At 40.2% G+C, this 21,339-nt stretch overlaps 1 protein-coding gene across 3 annotated transcripts in view; it reads left to right on the forward strand.

Annotated features, from left to right (window-relative positions):
- The first annotated feature begins 9,264 nt into the window (after positions 1-9,264).
- The window catches only part of SRGAP1 (SLIT-ROBO Rho GTPase activating protein 1), a 311,091-nt gene continuing 299,016 nt past the window's right edge, over positions 9,265-21,339 (forward strand). For 2 of the 3 annotated variants that reach the window (XR_003511173.1, XM_027542430.1), the window contains exon 1: positions 9,462-9,654. Coding sequence is in view for 2 of the 3 variants with exons in the window: in XM_027542430.1 (XP_027398231.1) it covers positions 9,588-9,654 (67 nt within the window). In the remaining variant the exon portion in view is untranslated. Of the gene's footprint in view, positions 9,655-21,339 lie in introns of all 3 variants that reach the window. The other variant, XM_027542431.1, reaches the window with a different exon arrangement.

Raw genomic sequence — 21,339 nt, forward strand, 5'->3', positions numbered from 1 at the left:
TTTTATTATGACTAACCCCATCAATAAAAAAGATCTGATATGGCTGGAGCGAGTTTAAAAATAAAATTAAAAAAAAAAAAGACTCAAAAAAAAAAAAAAAGATCTGTGCATTCATCCTCAGTATCTGTTTATTTTTTAATAAAGTACATACGTAAACTATAGTTTCATATGTCTTACTCCTGTAAGACTGTTTACAAAATATAGCATATACAAAAAAGGAAGTTAAAAAAGAATATGGATATTATAATGTCTTTCCAAACCCCATAATCTTACACCTCTTGGGGCAAAAGTTCCTTTCTATTGGGAATGCCTACCTTCAGCAAATGAAATGAGATACAGATCTAACTCCGAGTTCTTCCAAGGAAAATTCAGAAGATGAGGCAGGAAAAATTGTCCAGAAAAAAAGCCCCCAGGAGATAATAGTGACACCAGTCTCTATTAGACTTTTAAGAGAGTGGTTCTCTTAGAAACTGAATTGTTTCTTAGGAAACTTTTGACCATGTCAGAAGTTGACTTGTCTCCATATTCAGAGAGGAGTGATGTTAGCATTCAGTGAACAGGTCCAAGGCTGGATGTCCTGCAACACCCAGGTCAGTCTCCTATTAATCAAGAATTGTCCCACCAGCCATTCATATATGCGAAATATTCATTTAAATTATATGAAGCTTTAGTCTTACTCCAATTAACTTGTTAAACGCACAGTAGTTTTGATACATATTAGCATGCTGGTTTTATTCTAACATTCATGCATACCTTTGACTTGCACTCATTGACCTGTACATTTATTTTTTTCTTTTTTCCCACAGCTTTAATGAGGTACAATTGACATATAAAATTTGTGCATCCTGTATGGAATATCTTCTGGTCTTATTACTTCGCTCTTATCTAAATTTATCTGACTACTTCAAGCCTTCTACTGAGTTGGGTCTGAGTGTTTACATACTGAAATTTATATCACTTCATTACTTACTTTGGTTTTTTTGGTCTTCATTTTGCAGGTAGGATATTATATTGATTGCATAAAGAAAAATATGAGTACAGGTAAATGTTATTTTCTATACATTTTCTTTTAGGATAGCAAGTTGGGTGTTACAAAATCATTTATTATAAAAAAGTGGTAGTTAGGGTAGTGACTATTCTTCATACTACTGTATTAGTGAATGCAGGTCATTATACACTTGTCAAAACCCATAGAATATATGGCACAAAGAGTGAACCCTGATGTAAACTATGGATTTCAGCGAATAATAATATATCAATTTTGACTCATCAGTGGTAACAAAGGTACCTCAAGAAAGCAAAATATTAACAAGGAAAATGTTAATAAAGGGGAAGTGTCAGGAGCGAGGCAGTGTACCTGTGCTCTCTCTTCCCTGTGGCCCTAACACTGCTCAAAAAACAAAGAAATTTTTTAAAATTTAAGGCAACACTGGTTCTGATTGGCTTAAGAACCGCTGCTTTAAAGAAAGACCTACTACATAAAAATTCGATGTATATTAAAAAAAAAAAACACAGATGATAATTGCTTTCCAAACCTTCCACTTCCCTGGTATACTCACCAGGAACATTTCTGTGTCTAAAATGAGGAGTAACTGTGCAGACTTGTCTCTCTGTAGAAGAGGTGACAAAATTAGGCAGTTTTAAAATGTCTGCTGCCAAAGAATAACGGCAAGAAAAGGAGGGGTATGTCATTCATTTCCTAAATTATAAGCATTCGAGATGCATGTATTTCTTGGAATAATTAAACTTTTTGTGAGTGTTTGCACTGCATACTAATCCATCTCTGGATTCTGACAGCTGAATTGAAACTGCCATTTCTCGCCTAACTTTCTTTGGCTGTTTTCCTCTGAGTAATCATATCTTTTTTTTTTTATTTATAAGTAATGGGTTTTAATACTTTCATCAGGATGGGTTCATTGACTATTCATATTCTGCTTATATTGTGCAGCAGCCACATGGGAAGTCATAGTAGGATTTCAAAGCAGAAAATAGTAACTCTGATGAGAAGACTGTTATGTGTGGGTGTTTGGAAGTTATGAATATGAGATTAAACAAGCAAATTCTATTTTAATGATTTGTGCAAAATGGAAATGTGATTTTGGGCAGATGGTTAAAAATATTCTAAAGCACTTTTATTCAAAGAAAATTACAGATATTTAAAAACCCCAATTTATTTTAGCTTTAGTTTTCTTGAAAATTGGAGAAGAATTTTTTGGTGGGGAGGGGAGTTGAATTACACAAATGAACATTTGAGAAGAATCATTCATTTTATTGTTCTCTTTTGCTGCTTCTCTCCCTGTGACTAATGTCTGTACCTCTTCCTTTCTCATCCTTCCTCTCCTACCCTCTGTCCTTAGTATCTCCTGCACCGACCCCCTCAGGGTGTTATCTATACTCATCTTTACTGTAACATTCTGCCCTCATCCCTGCCAGGGAAAGTGCATCAGAATGAAACTGGCAAGATCTTTTGACAGCTTGTCTTTACTCCTCTGTTGCCAGGAAAGGGAAAATGGCTATTTATATGGTCCATTTCCACAAGCTGCTGTTAAATTATGGGCCAAGTTCTTTTACTACAGTGATTAATATTTCTTGATTGACTACCTGGCAGACTGCATGGGGCCAATCCAACCTAGGAGCAACTGGGATTTCCCTAGATCTGGGCAGGGTTCAATAGAGCCTTCACTTGGATATTCGGAAGTGGGTTTTTATTATCGAATTTTGTTTACACTAATTCAGCCTGATGGTATTGGGTTGAATCATATGGCATTGCTATCTATTATATCAAAAATGGTCAAATATCAGCATTGTCATATGATTCAACTTCATAGACAATAATTATGTGTTGATTAGGACTGAATAGACTATCAAAGCATTCTATAAAAGATGTAAGGTAGTGTACTGGAAATACAGACACACCATAAACCAATAAACTACAAAACAAAACCATTAAGAATAAAGAAATTCTCAACTAACACAGGAAGTTTAGACAAGGAAGTAAATAAGAGATGAACACCCTATAAGGTCCTCCGCAATTGCAACAGTTTTGCTATACACTTGGAAGTTAACTTTCTGCACCAAAACCGTAACAGCAATGCAAGAACAGCCAACATTATGTGCCTGGCTTGGTGTGTGTTTTATATACATTTTGCATTTAAGCCCTACCACAAAGTTATTAGGGAAATTATTATCCTCCTTTTATAAATGAAAAAAGTTAAATTTTATTATCTTAAAGGTGAAAACAGTCCAGTTTCTTAGATATACATTAAATTGAAAAAAAATCTTAACCATATCATCAGTCTCACTTGAGTAAATGTGGCAAATCTTTTATAGGGATACACTTTTAATAGCCCTTGGGCCAAGATTCTCAAGCAGTAAGAATCACTGGGAGACTTTCCCCTAACCCAAAATTTGGACCCTATTTGTCTTTGGTCCTCCAATGGTGGTCTTCAAGGCAGCATTACTGACATGCTTAGGAGCTTATTAGAAGTGCAGGATCTCAGGCCTCACTCCAGTACAACCTTATTTTAACAAGGTTAAATATGCACAGGTGATTTGTATGCACACTGAAGTCAAGAAGTGTGGCTTTAAGTACAGAAGAGCTCCCATGTGCATGAATTCTAAACAGACCCCCAAGGTGATTCTGATATAGGTGGTCAATGGTAAGATCATACTTTATAAAACCTTGCCCCAGGACATGATAATCTTCGGAATGTAATCTTCGGAAAGCTCTGCTGCAAGAATTTGAGATGCCAAGAGGGGTGTCCACAGAGTCAAGACAATATAAGATATGGATGCACAACAATTGGTGGTCTGATACTCTGCTGCTAAGTCGCCTCAGTCATGTCTGACTCTGTGCGACCCCATAGACGGCAGTCCACCAGGCTCCCCTATCCCTGGGATTCTCCAGGCAAGAACACTGGAGTGAGTTGCCATTTCCTTCTCCAATGCATGAAAGTGAAAAGTGAAAGTGAAGTCGCTCAGTCATGTCCGACCCTCAGCAACCCCATGGACTGCAGCCTTCCAGGCTCCTCTGTCCATGGGATTTTCCAGGGAAGAGTACTGGAGTGGGGTGTCGTTGCCTTCTCCGTCTGATACTCTAGCTGGATCCAATAATATAACCTAGAATACTGGCAGGGCTTCATCAGTTTTTTCATCCCAGTGGGCAGAGTAGACTGTATCCCTGATGTGAAGAGTAGTAGCAGACTGGTCTACCTTAGACGTGAAATTCTTATACACTAAAACTATAAAAAAAAATTCTGTGAATTTGGTATTGACTCCTTAATGTGTTTGTATTTAACTTTTAAATAACTGAAATTATCTGCCACTAGGACAAAGTGATGCTGCAATAAAGTGAATGGTGTATTTTGTGGCTTCGAGGAACCAGGTACATTCTCCTACCTATTTCCAGGGTTACTGATCAAATAATGAATTTACTTCTGGAAATTTGGAGTGGTCCTAAAATGAAAATATTAGATAACAGAGTGGCTTAATTTGTAGTATGGATCCCACTTTTAGGCACCCCAGATTTCTCACTGCTTGCCCCTAAAGAATGAGAATGTGACAGGGGAGGGGTAGGTTTTAGGGGCAAAGTGCAGCCATCTCTGTTGCAAAACTAAGAAAACAGGTACCACAAGGGGGAGCAAAGTCACAGAATTAGAGTCACAGTTGACTGTCTCCCAATTTGACTGACCCTAGCTTTCTGGATTTTGTGTCATAGGCATTCTCAGGATAAGGTTTGTGAGGCAAAATATGGGAAAGTTGAGGAGAACTTGAAGAGATTAAGAAGTGACTTGTGAATCACTCTGAATGGCTGGATCAGAAGAGATCCACCAAGGGAAAACCATCAGTCAGTCATACACAGGTCACTATACATGAACCTCCTTCACAAGTGTTTAGTAGCGTTAGTCGCTCAGTCGTTTCTGACTCTTTGCGATCCCATGGACTGTAGCCCGCCAGGCTCCTCTGTCCATGGGATTCTCCAGGCAAGAATACTGGAGTGAATTGCCATTCCCTTCTCCAGAGGATCTTCCTGACCCAGGGATCAAACCCAGGACTCCTGGGTTGCAGGCAGATTCTTTACCGTTTGAGCTACAGGGAAGACCCCATCACAAGCGTATAGGAACTGTAAGTTCATAGGCAGAAGAGTGACAAACCAGGAAAACTCACTTTAGAGGAAAGCAGATGTGGGCTGGAATGCTGGCCTTTGCAGTTACTGGACTTTCCAGGTTCTCTCTGTAAAACGAGGACAATAGCAATCACCTTGTAAGCTTCTTATAAGAATGTATGCAAAATGATTTGTTTTGTATTTGTGACCCTACCTTCTACAGCAATAAAATGGTGGCTTACTAATATTAAGACATGGACATTAAAAAAAAAAGTTTATTGACAGTTTATTGGGCACCATGATAAACTCAAAAATGATTAAGATACTGTCTCCAATGTTTAAATTGCTTTCTGTCAGATTACAGCTGAGATAACAAAGATAACTAATACTCACTGGGTAGGTACAAAGGTCTGGAGTTCTTAGAAGTACTTTTTAAGGATTGTCTCAGTAAGTGCTTATAACAGTCCCAGGAATGAGGCATTTACCCATTTTTCAGATGAGGAGACTGAGGCCCCAGGAGATGCAGTAGTTTTTATCAGCTCCCTTGGGAAGCAGCAGAGCTAGTATTCACCTCTGGGTACCCTGTCTTTGGGGCTTGTAACCACCTAAAGGTTACAAGGTCTAGACTCAGCCAACAGTTCATTTCCAGTGGCTGCACTCTCTGCTGCTGTGTTATGTTTCCCAGGTGCAAATATGAAATAAATCTCAGTGGCTCCATGGGTGAATGATATGAATATATTTGGATTTGACTACAGTTACTGCCAAAGTAACTGAGAAATCTGTACGCAGGTTAAGAAGCAACAGTTAGAACTGGACATGGAACAACGGACTGGTTCCAAATCAGGAAAGGAGTACATCAAGGCTGTAAATTGTCACCCTGCTTATTTAACTTACATACAGAGTACATCATGCGAAATGCCAGGCTGGATGAAGCACAAGCTGTGATCAAGATTGCCGGGAGAAATATCAATAACCTCAGATATGCAGATGACACCACACTTATGGCAGAAAGTGAAGAACTAAAGAGCCTCTTGATGAAAGAGGTGAGTGAAAAAGTTGGCTTAAAGCTCAACATTCAGAAAACGAAGATCATGGCATCTGTCCCATCACTTCATGGCAAATAGGTGGGGAAACAGTGAGAGACTTTATTTTGGGGGGGCTCCAAAATCACTGCAGATGGTGACTGCAGCCATCAAAAAGATGCTTGCTCTTTGGAAGTAAAGCTATGACCAACCTAGATAGCATATTAAAAAGCAGAGTCATTACTTTACCAACAAAGGTCCGTCTAGTCAAAGCTATGGTTTTTCCAGTGGTCATGTATGGATGTGCTGCTGCTGCTGCTAAGTCACTTCAGTCGTGTCCGACTCTGTGCGACCCCATAGACAGCAGCCCACCAGGCTCCACAAAGTTGGACTATAAAGAAAGCTATGCCGAAGAATTGATGCTTTTGAAGTGTGGTGTTGGAGAAGACTCTTGAGCATACGTTGGCCAGCAGGGCGATTCAACCCGTCCATCCTAAAGGAGATCAATCCTGAGTATTCATTGGCAGGACTGATGCTGCCACCTCATGGTGGCAATACTTTGGCCACCTGATGTGAAGAGCTGACTCATTTGAATAGACCCTGATGCTGGGAAAGATTGAAGGTGTGAGGAGAAGGGGATAACAGAGGATGAGATGGTTGGATGGCATCACCGACTCAATGGACATGAGCTTGAGTACGCTCCAGGAGTTGGTGATGGACAGGGAAGCCTTGACATGCTGCCGTCCATGGGGTGGCAAAGAGTCGGACACAAGTGAGCGACTGAACTGAACTGACTGCCAAAGTATACTTGCCTCTGGTCTCTCTACCCTCCTGGCCAACTGATCCTTCCACGCTGCCAACAGTTACCCTTATAAAACATGTATGTGATCATGACACTTCTCTACTTAAAAGGCTCACTGCTGTCTGCAGAACTGTGTCCAAGAGCTCGGCACAGGAGGCCTCTCCCAGTTGGCCCTGACCTTCCTTCTCACCTCTGCTTTGGATATCTGGCTCTTCACCCAACACTCTTACATAAAACAGGCACACATGAAACTAGGGCAGTCAGGGATTCCATAGTTAACCTCCTGTGTCGCAAAATGGAAAGAATAGATTTTTTTCACTTTTTCCTTACATTCTATTCTGTTGTTATAATGTAAAAAGATTTGCCTAAAAATTAAATTTAAAAAAGCTATATAACTAAAAACAATGTGCACGCACTCACTTGAAACACATGTTTTACTTTTTTTTTTTTTTTTAATAATTTTCGCCTACTGTCAAAGATCTGGTATTTCAGAGGAGGGCATCCTGTATCTCATTTGCAGTTCCCCCAGAGTAGGATTTTCCTTCTCCCTGAAATGCAACACTTTCTCTCTCTAAGGTGGCAAACTACTTACTACTCACCCTTTAAATCCAGTTCAAATATCTCTTCTCTGGGAAGACTTTCTCCCCCAGCCTTTTATTCGGTGCATTTTTCTTTCCTCAAGGCTCCCAAAGAGGGAGTAGCTCTCTTACAGCTCTACAGTACTGCCTGTAATTACTTATTTATACAACAATAGATCTTGAGACCTTTTAGGGCAGAATTCTACTGTCTGAGTCCCTAGTTCTTATTTGGTGGTTGGCCCACAGTAAGAAATCTTATCACTGGATACAAGAATGAATAAAGTCTCAAAGTCCCTACTCTCTTTAGATCTAGCACCATTTGATATGGACACGCCTTTGGACAAATCACTTTGATAAATCAGGCCTATAATACTGGAGAAGGACGGTGTGCGTGCGTGCTCAGTCATATCGAATTCTTTGCCATGCTGTTGACTGTACCCCACCAGGCTCCTCTGTCCATTAAATTTTCGAGGCAAGAATACTGGAGTGGGTTGTCATTTCCTCCTCCAGATCTTTCCGACTCAGGGTTCGAACCCTCATCTCCTGCATAGACAGGCGGATTCTTTACCCCTGAGCCCCTGGGAAGTGGAGAAGGTCCCAAACGCTAAATGTGTCCGCCAAAACCTACAGACATCTTAAGTACTACCTGTTTCCCCACCACGCCTTTCCCACCATGCTGACGTTCTCTAGCTACTTTTAGGATGGGGAGAATATGGTGCTCAAGATGGATATGTTTCTCTGCCTGATCGAATAGCTTCGCTTTTTTTTTTTTTTTGATTCTTAACATCCAAGACAATTCAGACTCCAGTGTTCCTACTGGGGTTGGGAGTAATATCCCATTCGTTCATGGAGACATCCAAAGTCTGATTTTCCCCACTGGACTCAAAAGAGCCCCACCACAGCGCTCACCCCGGGTCGAAGACTGCCCACCGGTCGGGTGGGGTTTTCCAGCGGCTGGGGCAGCGCAAGCCGGGGAGGCGCTGGGGGCGTCGCCCACGGCCGCCGGGCTCGGTACGCAGGGTCGGGCTGCGGTTGGCCACAAGAGGCATCCATCTTCCTGGAGAAGCGCCGCGCTTGCTTACCGCGCCAGTGGGGAGGAGCGGGGCGAGGGTGGAGAAGAGAGGTCGGTCGGGCCCCTCCCGCTAGCCCTGCCCCGCCTCGCCGAGCCCGGCGCGGCCGCCCGGGCCGCTGCCGCCCGCAGCTCGCTCCCCAGACGCCGGGGAGCCGCGGGCCGTGAGCGCGCCTGCAACTTTGCGGCCGCCAGGGGCGCGGCTCCTCCAGGGGCGCGTGAGGGTGTGCCGGTAGCCTGCGGCCTCCTGGGGGCAGCAGCTGCAAGGGGGACCGGGAGAAAGAGGCAGTCTCGGTGCACCGTGGCCCAGGAGGCGGAGGCCCCGCGAGGCGCCGGCGGTGGAAACCTAAACTCCGCCGGGGCTGCGCCCAGGACGCGTTCTTACAGCGCGTTAGCCGCCCTCGCGGCGGCCGCCCGGGACTCGTTTTAGGATCGCGATTCATCTACCCTGCCCGGGGCAGTAGCAGCCGTGTGTGCAGACGGAGGAGCGGCAGCAGCATCCCCAGCCCGGGCGGGACCCCTGAGCGCCGGAGCGGGCGGCTGAGCAGGAAGGGAGGGTCGCGGCGCCCGCCCTCCCCGGCTGGCCCTGCCCCACGCTCCCCGTGCGGGTGGCTAACAATGGTGCGGAGTGCCGGCGCTATCCCCGCGTCCGCCCAGCGGCTGTAGAGGAAGTGGCCGGGCTCCGGGTGGGGTGGGCAGGGAGACGCCCCCCGCCACTCGCCCGCTGGAGTTCGCCGGCGCGCCGGGCCTCTCCGGCCCCGAGCCCTGGGCTCCCCTCCGCATCGCCGACGGCAGCTCGATCCCGAGAGTATGGTGCCAGCGCCCGGGTTAATCTAGTTCTCGGCTCGCTCCTTTTTTTCCCCTCCTCCTTCTCCTCCTCTCCCTCCCGTCGGTGCTGCTTCTGGGTTCCCGGCATTTGGGAGTACAACTCTCTGCTTCTCCGAGGAGACTGACTGGTCGGTGACCCCTTACAGAACTTGCCCATTGAAAGCAAACCCAGAACAGCTGGATAATGTCCACTCCGAGCAGATTCAAAAAGGACAAAGAGATCATCGCCGAGTATGAAAGTCAAGTCAAAGGTACGGATGGGAGCGGCTGCCTGGCTCCTTTTGTGTGCTTTCTTGTCATTGTGCTCCGGGAGTTGCGTTTTTAACTTGGGGGTCTGCGTTGGAGGAAGGTGGTGAGAGACAACTGGAGCGCCTGGTTGAGCCATCCGGGGCTTCGTGCGAGCCAGGCTCAGTCCCAGTCCCGTCAGGTCCACGGGGAGCTGGAAACCCGGTGGCTCTCCCCCGCTGCCCGCTCGCCACCTCCAATAGGGGAGAACTGGCTTTAAATTAACCACCTTCAGCCGGCAACTTACATAGGAGGTAGGCAGCAGCAGAGGTTCCCCCCCAGTTATCAACACCAGCATCTTTTTTTTTTTTTTTAAGAATATACCATTGTCACAGCCATTGATACATTGTCATGTAATTTTTTTTTTTCTTTTAAGGAGTCATTTTTCTGAAGTCTGGACCCTTAGTGGTCTAGAGCTTCCTTGAGTGCAGGAAATTGGCGACATTTGCACTAATCACTCATTTATCAGGGCGAGTCCCCCTTCTATAAAACAGCTCCCTAAAAGCCTGGCAGTTAAACCAAGAAAGGACTAGTGGAATCTGACTCTTCCTCTATAATGGGCCGGAATTCAGTGCCATCTTTCACACTCACACGGGAATATTGCTTTATCATTTGCTGGAGGCCACTTGCATGTAAAATGAAGGTTTGAATGTTTGAGTAGTAGTTTGACCATTTACATGGTCACCTAATGAAGGAATCTAGTTATGGTTGATTATGGCATTTTTACTTAATGTGTATTGCGGTTTAAAATATATATTTTCTCTCTGGTACAAGTATTTTGTGTTGCTGATGAAGTGTTTAATAAACATTTATTTGTTGTTTATTTTTTCCTCTTCCTCTATCACTGGTAGCTTTTACCATCCATTGAGACAATGGATGGAGTGTTGAGATTACTGCTGTTCTTTGGAATATTCAATGCAAAGTTGATAAAAATTGCTTTGTAGACACCTGTGTTTGTACAGACACAATCTTATGAAAGGGCTGCAGAGAAAGGCATTCCTGTACTTGTCTTGGGAAAGGCAGGAGCAGCCTGGGAGTTCTTTTGTGTGGTCAAGTTGTGAAAATGCCTGGAGTCCAGTGAAAGGACCTGGAAGGGAAACCCTCTGTCAATCAGTGAGAATCTGGACCAACTTATGACTAGAGGCAAACACAATATGCAAGCCCAGGGACTTACATTTCCTTTAGGTTGACTCCAGTAATGGAGTTAAGATGAACACTCTTCAGGAAACACAGATTTTTATCGGCTTGCAGTTAAGATAATGTATGCTTGTAGGAACTGGTTACATTGACATGGAAGTTATTTTAGCAGAGAAGTAATTATTTGCTTAGAGACAGATAAACTTTCTAATGAGCATAACCTTTCTTTTCTTAACAAATCCAACAGCCTTTCTCAGGTAGAACTCCTGTTCACAATCACCATTTCTCTGTACAGTTTTTCCGCATGGCTCTTTGTGGCAAGTCTTCAAGGGGTGGCAGTCTGGATTTTGTGCTATCTGCAGCGCTGACTGGCAGCATGTACTTCTAAGAATTGGTTTCTTTATTTCTGCTCTAAGGTTGTTTGTTCATGATCAAGTTCTTATCTGAAAAATATTCTCATGATTAATAAATTCTATAGTTACATGGTTACTTATATACTTTGAGAGTTTAGGCCCTCAACATTGGTTTAAAAATCAATAAAACAGGATATGTTCCTGTGTTTAAAATGTGTCCATCAAATCCAAGGAAAAATTATGAACATGGTGAAAATTATTTTTGGAACAAATTGCGACCCATAAAAAGTGATCTCTCTATTCCCTTCAACCCTCCTCAATCACCTGTGAGTCCTCAGACAGCTTTAGGACTGCTTTCTACACCTGAACTACCTTTCTCATCAGGGCCTGTGTCCAAAGTTCATCTACTTCCTCTGCAGTATTTACACATCCTGTGTCTAACCCAGATCCTTACTGTTGTTGTTCAGTCGCTAAGTCATATCCAGCTCTTTATGACCCCATGGGCTGAACTGTTATCTTCCGCTTTTCACACACACCATTATCAGGACAACTGCACTTCTTATGATAACTGGGTCTGAGATACCCAGGGGGACGCCGCAAAGCTTCTCACCACCTGGCCCCAGAAGTTCCAGAATCACTGTTGCTGTATTCTATTGATTGTTGTTGTTCAGGTGCCAAGTTGTTTCCCACCCGTGGACTGCAGCACACCCGGCTCCTCTGTCCTTAACTATCTCCCAGAGTTTGCTCAAATTCCTATCCATTGAGTTGGTGACATAATCTAACCGCGTCATCCTCTGCCTCCCCCTTCTCCTTTTGCAGTCAACCTTTCCCAACATCAGAGTCTTTTCCAATTAGTCAGCTCTTTGCATCACGTGGCAAAAGCATTGAAGCTTCCCCTACAGTCCATCCAGTGAATATTCAGGGTTGATTTCCTTTAGGACTGACTGGTTTGATCTCGTTGCCCCTAATACCAGCTCCTTATATCCATATGTAAATATGGGAATAGGGAAATACAATGGAATTGGACCATATGCACTTTGAATGGCACAAATTCGCCTGAACTTACTAGGCAACATGAAGAAGACAGTGAGAGAGAAATGAGAGTTAAATAGTGCCTGAGGCCTGCTGTCTGTGAAGTGAGAATAGGTCCCTCATTAAGAATAGTTTCAGAGGTAGGATCCTGGTTTTCCGTTTCTTTTCCTGAGTCCCTCTTTAAGGTTGAGGGTCTCACCCTGGCAGAATGCTAGTCCACTAGTTAAAGATAGGTGGATTGAGAACAACCAACTCCCTCAGTTCTAGCAGATATTTCATCTGATGGTAAACAAAAGACAGATGGCTCATTCTATCGCTGGAGGAAAACCTAGCTGTATTGGCCTCATTAAGAGAAGACTCTTAACAGGTCTCTTCCGAATAAAGCCACATATATTGAACTCTCTGGATGACTTCCATGTATGGGAGAGTCACCTTTGCTTTAACTTTTTTCGTAATGAATTCGTATCTGAGTTCTCAGGGAATTAAAGTGTAATACCCAGGTAGAGTGGTAGTAAAGAATCCACCTGCCAGTGCTGAAAACACAGAAGAGGTGGGTTCGATCCCTGGGTCAGGAAGATCCCCTGGAGTAGGAGGTGGCAACCCGCTCCAGTATTCTTGCCTGGAAAATTGTATGGCAGAGGAACCTGGCGGGCTGTCAGACATGACTGAGCACTCATGTATTCATTCACATAGAGAATACAGAAAAAATAATAAAATCACGTTCAGAAAAGTAGAGCACAGGATTGTAAGAGGGGGAAGAATTGGAGATTATGAGTTAAAGGAATAGATAGGTGTAAATCAAGGACCAAAGGACCCCAAGCAATAATTTGCATGTGTTAGGAGGAGAAGGATTGTTTCATGCATGTTGGTCAATTTCCCAAAGACTTAGAATCCAGAGAAATTAATCTCTTGTTTGTGTGGGGCCTTAAAAAGCAAGTTTGTCTGGAAAAATATATGAAACTCAAACCGGTCGACTACACTACTTTTAGCATCTCTGGCAAAAAACTTAGCAGTGGAAAAGATCACCAGTGGCTAGCAGAAGGTTGAGGATTATCTGTGGATTTCAGAGATATAGTAATTTTTGAATTCTGCAGCAGAAATATTATAGAGTCCATATAAAAAATATGGGTTCACCTATGGGAGTCAGAAGAATCAAAAGACACATTTTATGAGGTGGAACTCATGGATGGGAAGTTGTGTTTGTTTTTAATAATGCGTGTTGTTCGTTGCTAAGAATTGACAGCTATTATTTGCAGTATTTTCCAAGGGATAATCTCGTACTCTCATCTACATGCCATATGTGCAGGAAGTGCCAAGAAAATCTGTTGTTCTTTAACCACCCTGCTGCCTGAACTACAAATAGTACATTTTGGTGGCAGATGGAGCATAAGAAATTGCCAATTCAATTTGATAGGACCTCACATCATGTGATAGGTTTCAGTGGGGAAATTAAAAGTGGTTCTGTCACTCATACGGAACCTGTGTCTACGTCTACTGTTCTTTCGTTTAGCTTGCAATAGAAAATACCAGTTTAAATTGTGAATTAAAATTTTATAGCTGGGAAGGACTTTAAACATTTCCTGTCCAGCCTACTTATACAGTATAAGGAGGCATAATGTCAGTTGCACAATTAATCATAATATACGTGGGACGGAACCCAGGTCCTCGGCTTTTCAGTAGCAAACCAAACCAAGTTTTGGTTTGCTTTTAGATTCCTCACAAAGTAGAGTAGGAGATAGAACACTTACCTATTTAGACTTTACATCTGTTGAAGAAATCATAGCTAGATGAAAGAGAGAACAACTCTTTTATCTATTAACAGGAGGAGTTAATTCAAGTGATTAACAGCAACTAAAAAAAATTATTTTTCACCAAGATCATTTCAAGAAACCACAGTGCCCAGGCGGTAGCTTCACATCATGCCTTTGAGATCAAGGGGAAAAAATAGGTGAATATGTACAATTGTAACACAGTTAAAATTTTGGTCATGCTAATTGCAGCCATTGCAATAAGACCTCTTAGATTGTCCAGAAAACTTGATTAGTTTCATGAATTTGAAAATATCTTGAATAGTTCTGGAGAAATTTTTAAGCAAAGCATGTTCTTCTGAAATACAGTGAGGGTTGGCATATGCTATGGGATGATAAATCTGAGCTCTAACCATTATATTGAAACCATTATATAAGCTGAGATAAATAGGTCAGGAACCCCTACATCCTCAGCTCTGGTCCAGTTGAGAGTCTACTTTGTGGACTGACCAAACCCTTTTTTATGCTACTTATTTTTATTTCAAATTATACCACTGAGAATTAAGATTAAAAAAACAAAAGCCGAGTAGACTGTATGTCTAATCACTCCGTCTCTTTTTGTTTTAGTAGTTTGAAGTCAGAAACTGATATTAGAGACAGTTCCTTGAAGACATTTTTGTTACTTGAAGGTGTTTTTATTTGTTGGTCCCAAGTTACCTTCTAGTTTACTAACAGCATATTTGTGCTCATGTGCTGATACCTCAGGATGGGAAGAAACAGAACATGCAAAGAGCAGAAACTTTGGTGTTAGCCACTCAGTCCTGCCACTAATGATACATTTGACCACTATTAGTCAATTTCTTCATCTGTAAAATGGGGATAATATTGATAGTAGTACTTACTTCCTTACCTTTGTGAGGCTTCTGTGAGGTGATTTGTAGAAAGCCTTTATTACAGACTTGGCACTAATGAATAGTCTTTAAAAATTAGGCTTTGTTATCTGTTTAACTTTTATTTTCTTTAGTTTCAACTGCTTCTTTTTATATTCTGAGTTGGATAAGCTTTTTGAAATTCAAATACATAATCACCAATCTGCTGCCTAAATAGATCCCAAAGTGGGCGATTATAAGCCATTCTAATAAAGTGCTCTGTACACTTAGAATAGAGTGAGTTTCATGGTGAAATTAAAAAGGGATGTGTACTAGGCAAACCAGAGGGATGCCCAGCTCCTTCTAAGGTGGATTTCTTTTTTTTTATTGTGCCATTGCTTTTTATCCAAGTACATATAACGGAGCCGAGAAGCACATTCCCTAGGCTGCCATGTGTTTACTTACAACTTTTGTTTAAAATATTCTCTTCCTTTAATAATACCAAATGAGCTTCCCTGATTACTCAAGCAGTAAAGAATCCTCCTGGAACGCGGGAGACACGGGAGAGGTGGGTTCGATCCCTGGGTCGGGAAGATCCCCTAGAGGAGGAAATGGCAACCCACTCCAGTATTTTTGCCTGGGAAATCCCATGGACAGAGGAGCCTGGTGGGCTACAGTCCATTGGGTTACAGAGTCCCATATGACTGAGCTTGCACCCAGCTTAATGATGCCAAATGGAAAATGAAAACTGTAGTCCTGTGACAAAAAGCATTCTTATAATGTCCAATAAAGTCTCTGACTTAATTTCATAGCGAAATATTTTGTTTTAAAATCATTATAGAGGGTCTTCCCTGGTTGTCCAGTGGTTAAGACTCCATGCTCCCAATGCAGGGAGTCTAGGTTCCATCCTTGGTCAGGGAACTAGATCCCAAATGCTGCAGCTGAGTTTGCATGCCCCAACGATCTTGCAAGCTGCAACAAGACCTAGCTCAGCCAAATAAATAAAATAAATAAATAAATAAAATCAATGTAGAAATGAGTTTTTTTGCATATAACTGTTCATTTGCTTTTGCTTATGAGAGCACTCTGCTTTTTCCAGCTTTATTGCGATAGAACCGACATAACAGAGAACAGTTTGATATTAAAAATTATTGTCTATTATCTCCCACATCTCCAATAGAGCTTTGTTAAACATTAATTGAATGAATAAAGTAATCATTTTGAATTATTATTCCTTTATAGTATAACCAACATGTTCATCATAGAATTATCTAGGGTGTCTGACAATCAAGTATTATCACAAAATTAAATTGAACTCAAATGTAACATCTTTAGAAAAGTCGCAAAGCTGGAAACGATCTAAATGTCCAACAGTGGAGAATAGTTAACTAAATTCTACTTGGGAGTGATTAGCTAACTTACACACGTGAAGTCATTAACACAGGTGTTTGAAGAACATTTTATGGTATGGAGAAATATTTTCTAATAATTATTTACAATTTAGTGAATAATTTATATTATGTCTGGTAGGCCGAATTCTCCTTCCTTATACCGTTTCAAACGTATCTTGGTGATCTTGATCCTTTCTCTTTCATGTGCATTTTAGAATCAGTTTTCCTTCCATGGGAAGTCCATTGGCAGTTTGATTAAAACTGTGAAATTATAGAGCAATTAGCAGAGAATGGGCATCTTTATATTAGATTATAAATTCTACTTACACATGAATATGAATATTTCTGCATTTATTTAGTTATTTTTAAATATCTTACTATAAAGTTTTATATCTTCTATGTCTTTTGTTAGATTTATTTCACTTTTCTTACTGTATATGATGTCTCTTTTAAAATTGTTTTTTAACTGTTTCTGGTGTGCAGAAATGCCATTTCTGTTCAGTTCAGTGTGCAGAAATGCCATTTACCTCTGTATAAAAGTCTTATATCCAGCCGCCTTACTAGTTTATTATTATTACAAATAATTTGTTCATATTTTGGTTACAAAATCTTATTATTTGCAAATGAAGACAATTACATTTCCTCCTTCCCAATCCTTTTGGCTTTAATTTATTCTTCTATTTTTGCCCTAGGCAGAATTTTGAGTATGAAGTTGATAAATGTAGTGAATTGGCATTCTTTTCTTGTCCTGGATTTAAAGGGAGTGTTTTCAAGCCTTTTTTCCCCCATAAAGGATAATGATTGTTTTCGTTTTGTTATAGATATTCTCATCAGGTTAGGTAAGATCTCACATATTCTCTGTTTACTTGAAGTTTTAATCATTAATAGTTCGTTGAAAGTTACCTTTTTTCTTTTTGCATTTATTGATATTATTTTTTGTTCTTTAATCAGTTAATGTAATGAGAAATCTTTATAGAGTTTTTAATATTAAGTCATCTCTGTATTCCAGAATTAAACCTGTCTTCAGCATTGTATTATATATGTAAATAGTTGCATTCAGTTTGCCAGTATTTAGTTTAGGTTTTTAGGAGGAAGTGTTTTTTTTTATTGTTTTTTGCTTGGTTGGTTGGTTTTTGTCTCTAAATCCTGAAACAAAATAGACCCATGGCTTTGCTTTCGGACACTGTCCTTATCGGGTTCTTGTTCCACTTATACTCACAGAATGCATTGGAGAGTATTGCTTCTCTATTTTGTGGAAGATTTTGAAATTTTGGAATATTCCTTCTCTTGAAAGGTCCGTAAAACTGCTTATTTGAGTCTAGTTATTTTCTTTGTGTGAAGAACTTTTAACTGCTTACCAGCAGTTAAGCTTTAGTTTTATTAGTGATAGTATTATTTATTCTTTTTATTCCTTCTGAAGTCAGTTTTGATAAGTTATATTTTTCTAAAGACGTCTCCATTTTCTGTATGTTTTCAGATACATTGACATAATGTTGATGATAGTATATTTTTGAAATAAGGGCCGATTTCTATTTAATTTAAAATACCATTTTAGGGAATTCCCTGGCAGTCCGATGGTCCCCTCCCTCTTAAACCTCCCTTCCACCTCCCACCCCATCCCACCCCTCTAGGTAGTCAAGGGGCACCAGATTTGAGGTCTCTGTGTCATTCAGCAGATTCATTCAGTGCTCCTCTCTTTTTGTCCTACCCTCTCCTTCTCCCACTGTATCTACAGATCTGTTCTCTAAATAGGTTCATCAGTACCATCTTTCTAGATTCCATATATATGCATTAATATACAATGTTTTTTTCTTTTCTCTTCTCTTTTCTCTTTCTGACTTACTTCACTCTATATAATAGGATCTAGGTTCATCCACCTCTTTAGAACTGAGTCAGATGTGTTCCTTTTTATGGCTTAGTAATATTCCATTGCATGTATGAACCAAAACTTCTTTATCCATTCATCTGTTGATGGACATCTGGGTTGCTTCCATGTCCTAGCTATGGTAAATAGTGCTGCAATGAACACTGGGGTATATGTATCTTTTTCAATTATGATTTCCTCACAGTATATGCCCAGTAGTGGGATTGTTGAGTCATTTGGTAGTTTTATTCCTAGTAGCTTTCAAGCTCATTGTTTCTATCCTTCTTTGCTATTATAAGCATTTAAGACAATGCATTTTTTTTCTAATGTAAATGTTATTTCTAACAAAAGCGTTATTCCTAAGAAAGGCATCTGTTCTTCTCCCCTAATAAATATTTATGATAATTTCCCTTAAAATACTGTTTTTGCTTCATCTAGCAAATTTTGATTTTGTGGAGTTTATTAAAATTATGTTCTGAGTATTCTGAATTTGTTACAATGGTTCCTTCTTACCTATGAGGTATAAAGAAATATGACTTTACATTTTAAAAAAAGTGAGGCTATTTATATCTTTTTTAAAAAATATAATTACTGCATTGCAGTCTGAGTAATTTCTGAGAGTAATTTATTTTTTTGAAGTGTTTGAAATTAGCTACAGATCATTTCCTTTTACTGTTCTCTGGAGGAATTCATGTAAGACTGGAACTATGTGACTCTTAAATATTTACTAAAGTCATCTAGGTCTAGTATTTTCATCAAGGAAAAAAAACGCCATTGCTTTTGAATTTACAGATTTTCTAATTTATTGACATAAAATTGTTTATTGTATTCTCATACCTTTTTAATCTCTGCAGCGTCTGCAGTTATATTTCTTTTCTGTTGGTAACAATTGTTTATATGTGTGTCTTCTCCCTTTTTTCCATGATTGACCTTGCCAGAGGTGTGTTTATTAGTCTTTCCCAAGAACTAGTTTTATACTTCTTTGATTTACTGTATTGTATATTTGTTTTCTATTTTGTTAGTATGTTTCCTCCCTATGATTCCCTTCCTTTTACTTTTTTTGTGAGCATTATTTGCTGATCCTTTTTAAAATTCTTATTTATTTTCCAAGTTGTTACTTTTTATAATGTAAACATGTAAGGTAATAAAATTTCCTCTAAGATTATTTTTCCATGTTTATTGTTCAATTTAAGAGGATAGCATATGTAGCTTTTCTTTTTTTTTTTAAAGTATAGTTGATATACAGTGTTGTGGTAGTTTCAGATGTATAGCAAAATGATTCAGTTATATAAAAACTGAATATATATGTTAAATATATAAAAATATATATTTTTTCTTTTTTAGATCCTTTTCCATTTTAGATTATAAAATACTGTATATAGTTCCCTGTGCTATACAGTAGGTCCTTGTTTACTTATTGGTATTTTATATGTAGTAATGTGAGAGTTGGACGATAAAGAAAACTGAGCACAGAAGAATTGATGCTTTTGAACTGTGGTGTTGGAGAAGACTCTTGAGAGTCCCTTGGACTGCAAGGAGATCCAACCAGTCCATCCTAAAGGAGATCAGTCCTGGGTGTTCATTGGCAGGACTGATGTTAAAGCTGAAACTCCAATACTTTGGCCACCTGATGCGAAGAGCTGACTTGTCTGAAAAAACCCTGATGCTGGGAAAGATTGAAGGCGGGAGGAGAAGTGGACGACAGAGGATGAGATGGTTGGATGGCATCACCGACTCAATGGACATGAGTTTGAGTAAACTCTGGGAGTTGGTGATGGACAGGGAGGCCTGGCATGCAGTCCATTGGGTCACAAAGAGTTGGACATGACTGAGTGACTGAACTGAGCTGAACTGAATGTATATCTCTAAAAATTTTACATGTAGTGTTTTTCTTATCTTTCGGTTTTGTGTACTTTCTAATTTCTATTGTGATTTTTTTCTGTGACTCATAGTCTGTTTAAAAGTGTTTTAAATTTTTCAGATACAAAATTATTTCATTTATCATTTTGTTACTAATTTCTAACTTAATTGCATTGTCATTATAGAACATGGTCTGATTATACTGATCTTTTGAAATATTTTTCTTGACCATGCTGTTTAAGATCAGAAGCCTCAACCTCCTGTGGCTCTTCCCATCTTCCTTCTCTTGCGTTCTCTCTCTCCATAGCACTTGTTATCATTTGACCTGCTTTATACTGACTTCATCTTGTTGGAGGCTTTTAAAATTCCTTACTTATATGAAAACTGGTGATGTGGTTAAAATCATATTTTAAAAATATTTTATCTAGTGTTTTAATTTCAATCAGAAAAGTCAGGGCTATCTATCTAAATTTACAGTATACTGTAGGAAGCAGAAGTCAATTATTCAATAGGTTTTTTTTTTTTTTTTTGAGCCCATCGGTTTTTAAAAATTAATTAATTTGTTCTTGCTGCTCTGGGTCTCTGTTGCTGCACATGGCCTATCCTCTAGTTGCGGTGCTCAGGCTTCTCATGGTGATGGCTTTTCTTGTTACTGAGCACAGGCTCCAGTAGTTGGAGCGCACGAGCTTAGTTGCCCCGTGGCATGTGGAATCTTCCTGCACCAGGAATCAAACCCATGTCCCCTGCATTGGCAGGTAGATTCTTAACCATTGGACCACCAGGGAATTCCAAGCCCATCAATTTATTACATTTTTTATTGAGATATAATTGACATTATATTAATATTGACATTATGATATTATAACATTATATAATAGTATATTAGTTTCAGGTGTGGAGGAGGGCATGCCAACCCATTCCAGTATTCTTGCCTGGAGAATCCCATGGACAGAGGAGCCTGGAGGGCTACAGCCCATGGGGTCTCAAAGACTCAGACACAACTGAGCGACTAAGCACAGCACAGTTTCAGGTGTACAACATAATGATTCTGTAGTTGTAAATATTTCCAAATGAGCACTACAGTAAGTATATCACCACACATAGAATATTTTTTCTTGTGATGAAAACTTTTAAATCTACTCTCAGTAACTTTCATACAATTATTTTTAATTCATTCAATATCAAGTTCTGTTTTAGGAAGAGAACCCAAAAATATATATAGGTCAAGTTACTGGGAAGACTCAGTCTGTTTTTTCCTAAAGAGAATTATAGGGGTTTAATCCCTGCCCTCTAGAATGATGCTTATAACCCAAGATCCATACACTGAAGAGGAGAGCAAATAATGTTATCCTAACACTTTCAAGGTCTTCATGTATAAGTATATGTCTGCACATGGA

Source organism: Bos indicus x Bos taurus, chromosome 5 (genome assembly GCF_003369695.1).
Source record: "Bos indicus x Bos taurus breed Angus x Brahman F1 hybrid chromosome 5, Bos_hybrid_MaternalHap_v2.0, whole genome shotgun sequence".
Taxonomy (NCBI): domain Eukaryota; kingdom Metazoa; phylum Chordata; class Mammalia; order Artiodactyla; family Bovidae; genus Bos; species Bos indicus x Bos taurus.